The sequence below is a fragment of the Trichomonascus vanleenenianus genome (assembly GCF_965637985.1).
Source record: "Trichomonascus vanleenenianus strain CLIB 3782 genome assembly, contig: TRVA0_038S, whole genome shotgun sequence".
NCBI lineage: Eukaryota > Fungi > Ascomycota > Dipodascomycetes > Dipodascales > Trichomonascaceae > Blastobotrys > Blastobotrys vanleenenianus.
This window is the reverse complement of record NW_027481849.1, coordinates 120,787-128,915: the sequence shown is the minus strand read 5'-3', so window position 1 is coordinate 128,915 and position 8,129 is coordinate 120,787. Positions and strand designations below refer to the sequence as shown.

Below are 8,129 nucleotides of genomic sequence, written 5' to 3'. Positions count from 1 at the left end.
TTTCTAGACAAATCACACCTCGATCGAAAAATATAATTAACTGCGGAAGGGGAGGCTCCTATATTTAAAAGCACACGGACTAAACACCTCTGGCGAGGCGTTTGCAACCCCAGATGACCAGCGTATCGGACTCCTGCTATTGATGAGGGGTCGTTGCACGTAATTCGTCTTAGCATCGACTAGCTAAGCTTTTTAGATCTACAGTATAAGTCAAAATATTCCCGGTTGTCTTATATTTGCTTTTTCAGACCTATAGCTATCTATACCTCGACTGACACCGGTGGGCGCAATGACGCTTGCAATGTGAATTCATGTGCTCTTAATTCTGGAATTTCAGGTATGTATGCGTAAAAGCAAAGGACCGTCTTTGATTGGCTGCCTTTTTAAATCCTTTGTGCAAGATTTCTAGTGATGCTTGGGCTTAGGTTTGTGTTACCGGTATTTCGAAATTATAACTACTAAAGTTTCCATCACCGATTATACTTACTTTTTTTGAGCACTGAATGGCATTATCCGTCGATTGAGACCATTGAGAGATAAAAAATCCATCTCTGTATTCAGCCGTTTGGGTAGAATATGTCGGTTGCTTAGAAAGAACCACCCCCTGAAAGTACAAGTGTTAGCCTTCACAAGACAAGTGTCTAGGATGTGAATAGGTGCGCAGAAATATCCAAACGCAGTAAGAATAACAGACAAACTTCAAAGATGGGCAAACGGCCAACAGCTACCTGATGTGTTGCTCAAACACGTGGTAATTCCAGAGTGTTCACAATAGAAACGGTGAAGAAAAGGAAATGAGGCAATAGAGGAAATGGTGCCCTTATAATAACCACTGACTTCGGGACGAGTTAGTACCCTCCGAAGAGTTAACGCGTTCCTAGGAGCCTACCTCTTTGAATCATGCCCTTCAGTGGTTTTCACCTGCTTTGACGTATGCGTCGAGATATATCCTGGTGTTTTCCCCTCTAACACCCAACATTTTTGTGATATTAGTTTATTAATATTAAAAGTTATTCCAGGTAACTGGTATTCCATTCAGTGTAATAAGTGACAACATTCAAAAACAATTTGGCCGGTTCGACCGTCCTTGAGAGTCTTAAGCGGGCGTTGAACGAAAATGATGCATTTTTTCACCGCGGCCGTAAGAAATTTTGCTACCGCGTATATATATAGGCTCACACTCGAAAATCGCCTTCAATGCATATGGTATTTAGCCATGCATGCACACACATATTCTCCGTAATTGTAGCTTGTATATTTTTTTACCAGGTAATATCATTACAGCTCCCTATATAATTCCCTGAGATGAACTCATGTCAATTGAATCCTGTTGCGCAACGTTGATAGTATCCCCGCGGAAAGCCTCATTGACCTGCTCAGCGTCGCATGTTACCGGTACGACTCTAGTACCCTTGAAATTGACCGCTCCTAAATAGTACACGACCATGTTAGCTCTTCATCTTTGTATAGTCCTTCCATTTTCAATTCCTCTTGACTCGCCTTGACTGCTTGAAAAACCTAATTTTTTAGTTTTCAAATTATTTTTATAAATTATGGTACCGGTATTACAGTACAGTAGTACCGGTATTACCCCCTCAGGCACTGTACACTCATGTACCGGTAGCTAATTATTAATTTTTTTTTTGAAATGAATAAATATCAATTAATTACTAATCTTTTTGCATCTTGTTGAGGCCGAGGCCAGAGCGTCCCTCAAAATTCATATAGATATAAAATCTTTCAAATATACCAGTAATGGTAATAAAATCATTGCCATGTCAATTGCGTCCTGTAGTTGTACCACCTTTGCGTCGTGAGGATTGGTTACCCCCCGAGAGTCCGGTAAACAGTTCTTCTAGGAGATTAAAAAACCTGACGTCCTTCGTGTGGGATTGACAGTGTGAATTAGTTTTTTCGCCTTTGGGCGACGACCCTCTTGGATAAATTGGACCAGTCTTTCGAGTCCTTCTTTCGCGCCGAGAATTGTCGGCTGGTCAAATGTGCCGCTTACCTCCTGAAGGAAGGGCCTTTGTGCCCCATAGAGAGGGCACTGGGCGATCTGAAATGAAGATTTGGTAGTGAAAAATTAGAAATACCGTAAAACTCGATGCTCGCAATTGGTAACATTTATTAAAGGAGCGGTCAATCTCTAGGTTGCCTGAGCAATGCTGATGGTATCAGCGATACTTCACGAGAGGATATTGTTAACGCTGCGTACCATAGTGCACCAGTCACAAGATTCATCTGACATGAGTTCATCTTAGAGTATTATGGGAGGTTGTAATGATGAGTACAGGTTATAGGTTAATAGATTCTGATAATATTGATATATATATAAAATCCATTTGCGTTATTCAACATCCATTAATTACGTATACTCTGTATTTAACGACGACATACCTTCGCATCTATTTCCCAATGGCACATCCATTTGAGTTCAACATTCCTCTTCATGAGCCCGCTGACACCAATCGTAACTGGTTCCTTCGGTACGAGGTCGATATAGTTATCGGACCAGGAGGCATCTTCCCCCTCGGCTTCTGGAACACCCAGAGTTACACCCTTCAGTGGGACATCGGCAGAAATCACAACCTGATTGTCTTCAACAATGAGGTCAATTGTTGCCTGTCTGGCGAATTTGACGAACTTGAACGGCTCTGGCCAGTTGACAAACCGTGACACCTGCATCCCATCCACCAAATTCTTCAAGTATCCAACAATAACCGTTTTCTTGCAATCGGGAATGGACAGATCAGTCTCCAAGATCGTTGTACCATTGGGGTTAATAGTGACGACTCTGTCAGGGATTTCAAGATCAACCTCATTTCCAGAGGCAATGTCAAACGCTTTCAACGACAGATTGAAGCTCTGACTTTCAGTAGCGGTTGTTGACACCCAGACAATAGCGCTCGCCTTCTCTGGATTGTAACTTCGCGCAAGATAGCTAGGGGTTTTGGTCACGTTTCGCGAGATGCTAATGGTAGTGGATTCGAGAGCATGTTTAACTGCGTAGAATGCAAGTTTTGGAGTGTGAGCGACGTCCACAAGTGCCCAGCTGGTCCCCGGCCAAATATCGTTCAACTGCCATATAAGCCCACCAGAGCATCGTCGTCTCCCCGGACCCAAGAACTCTCGCCGAAAATGAGTAAGCGCATAGCTCATAGCCTCGGCCTGCAACAATTGCACGCAGTAGATGTAGTCATCGAAAGGTTCCATTCGGAATCGGTAGTTCTCCGCCATGTACATGCCATAGCGCCTGGTGTTTCCGGGGCCTTTATCATGGGCATCGAACGTTTCGCTCTGACTGTACTGCTCAGACTCGTCCGGAATGGCTGATCGAATAGTTCGGACGTTTGGAGGTGAGCCGAATCCAAACTCACTGGGGAATCTGGACATAAACTTAATGTAATCCTGATAAGGGGCCATTTCACCGTGCCACACGTCCCAGATATGGGTATCGCCTATGGTCTTGTCATTAGCCATGTATCCGCCGTAAGGGCTCGACCTCCAGTAAGGTACGTGCGGCGCATACTGCTTAACGACTGCAGGCATAACCTTTTCGTAAATGACTCGAGCCGGGAAGTTCGTGTCACTCCACGGGCCCTCGTTATCGTTCTTGTCCCAGTCCCATCCCCAACGGTCTGCGAGAAGGTAGTCTTCATTGTTACCACAGAAAAGAACTACCGAGGGGTGATTGCCGAGACGAATAACTTGCTGACGAACCTCTTCTCGAACAAGCTCGACATAATCTGGATTATCCGGATAGTTACCACAGGCAAACAGGAAGTCTTGCCAGACGATGATTCCTTCTCGGTCACAAGTCTCAAAGAATGCCTCTTCTTCTACAATACCTCCACCCCAGCATCTGATCATGGTCTGATTGCCAGCCTTGGCAGTCTCCACCCATTTGCGGTACTTCTCCTTGGTGAATCGGGGCAGCAGAACGTCGCCTGGGATCCAATTCGCGCCGCCACAGAAGACCTCCTGGTTGTTAACCTCGAAGGTAAAGGACAACCCCTCATTATCGTTGTCTAGCTTGAGAGGCTTCTGGTTGAGCCGCAACCGCCGAACGCCGAAAGTTTTGGCTGTTTCAAAGTACTGCCCAAGATTATCTGCTAGAGATACTTCAAGCGTGTACAATGGCTGCTTCCCGTACTGGTGAGGGTACCACAGGTCAGGGTTTTTGAGATCAATCTTTGCCAGGACCTGACCGTCGGAGGCATCAGTCTTCCAAGTTGAGAGCAAGTTGCCTTCGGGATCCAGTAGTCGGAACTCTGCTACCAGGCCAGAAGAAGCCGCAGAGCCAGCACTCGCAACCACACCACGAACAATGATAAGAGCCGACTTCAGCGACTCATCCACTTCTGGTATTACCTGGAGGTCATCCACGCGGTGGCTGTACTTTTCGAGGTATATCTCCTTGTAGGGGCCGCAGGTATTAACGGCTGGGCCCCAGTCCCATCCCCAGTGGTACTGGGCCTTTCTGAGGAAGAGCCGCTCAGCTCCGCCAAAGTGAAGGTCGTCTTCGTGGCCTCGGGAACCCAATCGAGCGAGCTCTTTCCGGGAAGTGAGGATGTTACTAGCAAACTTGAGCTCCAAGGTAATTTCGTTGAGGCCTTCTGCTGCAGCAGCCCTCATGACGCCAGTCACGTCCACGCGGTACTTGAGGAACATATCCTTGGCATCGAGGATCAATTGGTTATTCAGGTAAGCTTGGACAGCAGTGTCAAGGCCCTCAAACACGACATCTACTCTTTGATTGGCTGTAGGAGTCGTTACTGGTACGGTTTGGGTCCGATAAGACCAGTCTGCCTCTCCGACCCAGAGGATTTCCGGCTCGTTCTGGCCGATATAGGGGTCGGGGATCATGCCATGGTTGAGCAGGTCAAGTTGAATGACAGTCGGGAATTGCGTCACTGGATAGTACTTGTCAGCAGCCATTCCATTGCCGAGCTTGGTAGTTTGAGTGAATTCCCACCCTTGGTTTAACTGGATTTGTTCTAACATCTTTCCTGAGGTTCTCAAGTGGTTATTCTATCCCAGACACGTCGTATATAAATGATTGTTTATCAATTGCGCCCTTACGTCAATCCTTCGGACCGCTAAGGCATGTTAAGCGGGATGGATAGAACTAGTATGGTACTATGTTGACTAGTTTAATGTGGGGTACCCCCTCTGCCTGTGCCTAGTGTGGGGGCGGGGGGTTGCAGTCGACGGGGAAATCGACGGCAAACCGACTTCTCGCCAATACCACCATAGTATTTACCTCCGCCGCAGGCCCGCTCCAACTATGGCCAATATGACTGGCTAATATTCGACGTGATTATATATAGAAGACCCACATTTTTGGTGGGATATCGTGGTTTTTTCGGAGATTATTGTATTTGTAATTGTATCGGTACTATTGCGGGTAAAATGCTCACAATGTAGGTACGCTTCGTTCCGGTGGGCCTGCGGCGGAGGTAAGTGATTATCGGTATTTCCTTACCAGTAACCTATGGTTCTGATTAGAGAAACACTAGATTTATCGGAAATTCCAATTACGGATACCTCATATCGCACTTTCCGTTCAGCAAGTCCCCCGATTGGCCTTTCATCGTTAGAATATCTCCCCTCTCTTCCACTTCACGATCATTCACCGTTACAATCTCCAATTATAACATAGCATAACGCACGCATGCGCGCGGCGCCGACCAAAATGGAGTGATTTAATAAAGTTGGGTGAATTTGGAGGTAGTACGGCTGAATTTCGATACCCAGATATACACGTGACATACTGATATATACACGCAAGTACCTCGCATGTGAGCACAAGAAGAGGTCATCCACCGCGTGCAGCTTAAGAGAAGGCCTGAAAGATAAGCCACCAGACCAGAACTAAACGACACGGTTCTCATGGAGCAATTGTGGCGATATGTTTTCGACAAACCAGAGCAGACTGTTTGGGAAGCAATCGATATACCAAGTGCTTGATGACCAGGTGCGGGATAGTGGCGATGAAGATGAAGACCACATCCACCCCCAGAGCAATGTCCCTCCACCATCGATAATAGTCGACTCCTCAGCTGAAAGGAGGCCAATTTTGCCATTGCATCGTAGTACTCGTAGCGATGGCCGTAAATCACGCCTGCACCAGCTCATTGACCCTCGGGAGCGAGCTCTATGGAAGTGGGCCAACGTAGAGAACCTCGACAACTTCCTATGCGACGTGTACCTATATTACCTGGGGAATGGATTCTACAGCATTATGCTGGCGCGGGCGCTGAATATGGCCACGATCTTGTTTGTAGTGAGCTTTGCGACGTACCTCAGCGCATGCATTGACTACGGCAAGCTGCCGACCAGCTCGCAATTGAGCGACGTCAAGATCCCGCATTGTGTGTCGCGCGTAGGGGTGTTTCCGAGCTTTGTTCTGTGGATTTTTGGCCTTTTGTGGGTCATGAAGCTGTTCCAGTACGCCAGTGACACTCGGAGGCTGCTAGAGCTCAAAAACTTCTATGAGCATCTGCTAGATATCTCGGAAAACGACATCCAGACAGTATCCTGGAGCTACGTAGTGAGCCGACTGGTGGCATTGAAGGATCAGAACCTTGTCACGGCGTGGAAATCAAGCCGGGGCAAGGAAAGGCTCGATTCGCACGATATTGCCAACCGCATCATGCGCAAGGAGAACTATCTCATCGCCATGATTAACAAAAATGTGCTCGACCTGTCCATCCCAGGGGTACCGTGGCTGAAGAACAGCTCTTTCTTCACGCGGACCCTCGAGTGGCATCTCAGCCTGTGCGTCATGGACTTTGCATTCAACTCCCAGGGCCAGCTGCGACCAGTATTCCTCAAGGAGTCCCACCGGACCCTTCTGGCGGACGGGCTAAGACGGAGGTTCGTGTTTGCCGGCATTATGAATATCATATTTGCGCCGTTTATCATGCTCTACCTGGCGCTTTTGTACTTCTTCCGGTACTTTAACGAGTACCATAAAGACCCGAGTGCTATTGGCATGCGTCAGTACACTCCACTGGCTGAGTGGAAAATGCGGGAGTTTAACGAGCTCGACCACCTTTTCCGCCAACGACTAAATAGGAGCTACGAGCCCGCTACAAAGTACATAAACCAGTTCCCCAAGGTCAAGACGGTCGCAATTAGTCGGTTCCTGACCTTTGTAGCGGGTTCCTTTGCAGCAGTGCTGGGTATTATCTCCCTGATAGACCCCGAGCTGTTCCTTGGGTTCGAGATCACTAAAGACCGCACTGTGCTGTTTTACCTGGGTGTGTTTGGTACTGCTGTAGCTGTGGGTCGAGGCATGATTCCCGACGAAACGCTGGTGTTCGACCCGGAAACTTCCATGCGAGAGATCATTGAGTATACACACTACATGCCGAGCGACTGGGAGGGCAAATTGCATTCGAACGATGTCAAGAACGAGTTCGTAGCCCTTTTCGATTACCGAATTGTAGTGCTCCTCAAGGAACTCGCAAGTGTAGTCATTGCGCCATTTATCCTGTGGTTCTCGCTCCCAAAGTCGTCAGAGAAGGTCATTGACTTTTTTAGAGAGTTCTCTGTCCACGTCGATGGCTTGGGGTACGTCTGCCACTTTGCTGTATTCGACTTTGCCAAGAAACAGCCAGAGCGGCCTCTGAGAGACCGATATTATTCGACAAACGACGGCAAAATGCTCAAATCATACCTCAACTTTGTTGAGTACTATTACGGGGATAACGATAAGCCGGCAGAAGCCAACCTCAAAAAGTCCACCGTGATGCAGAATTCAACGCCAAATCTAGAAAACAGCATAATGTCAAGGTACAACAAGCTGAAGTCGACCGATGTGCGGAGTCGCTTCTCAGGAGGCGGTGGTTCTCTCGCAGCCTCGGCAACCCATGACTCGTTTGAGACGAGAATGTTCCCGTCCCACCCTAGCGATGAATCCGACTCTGACGGCTACCCGGATAAGAACGGTGGTGTGCTTGGCCTGCTCAATGAGTTTTACAAACAGGCAGGGCAGGAGAACAAGATATGATCTCCGGCTGCTGAACAAGTTGGAGGAGTCTACGGCTTATAAAGGCACTGAACCTCCATGTGTGATGGGGTAGGATAGGGGGATGGCATTGCATAAAGTCATTAGAAAG

At 47.5% G+C, this 8,129-nt stretch overlaps 2 protein-coding genes across 2 annotated transcripts; one reads left to right on the top strand and one right to left on the bottom strand.

Annotated features, from left to right (window-relative positions):
- Positions 1-2,385: 2,385 nt before the first annotated feature.
- On the bottom strand, positions 2,386-5,007 carry TRVA0_038S01200 (uncharacterized protein; the record flags this gene model as incomplete). The annotated part of the gene is made up of 1 exon (XM_076686492.1): positions 2,386-5,007. One exon carries the CDS (start codon positions 5,005-5,007, stop codon positions 2,386-2,388), a length of 2,622 nt encoding a protein of 873 aa, XP_076539321.1.
- Positions 5,008-5,914: 907 nt separating this feature from the next.
- Positions 5,915-8,020, top strand: ATG9 (autophagy protein ATG9; the record flags this gene model as incomplete). The annotated part of the gene is made up of 1 exon (XM_076686491.1): positions 5,915-8,020. One exon carries the CDS (start codon positions 5,915-5,917, stop codon positions 8,018-8,020), a length of 2,106 nt encoding a protein of 701 aa, XP_076539320.1.
- Between the last annotated feature and the right edge of the window lie 109 nt (positions 8,021-8,129).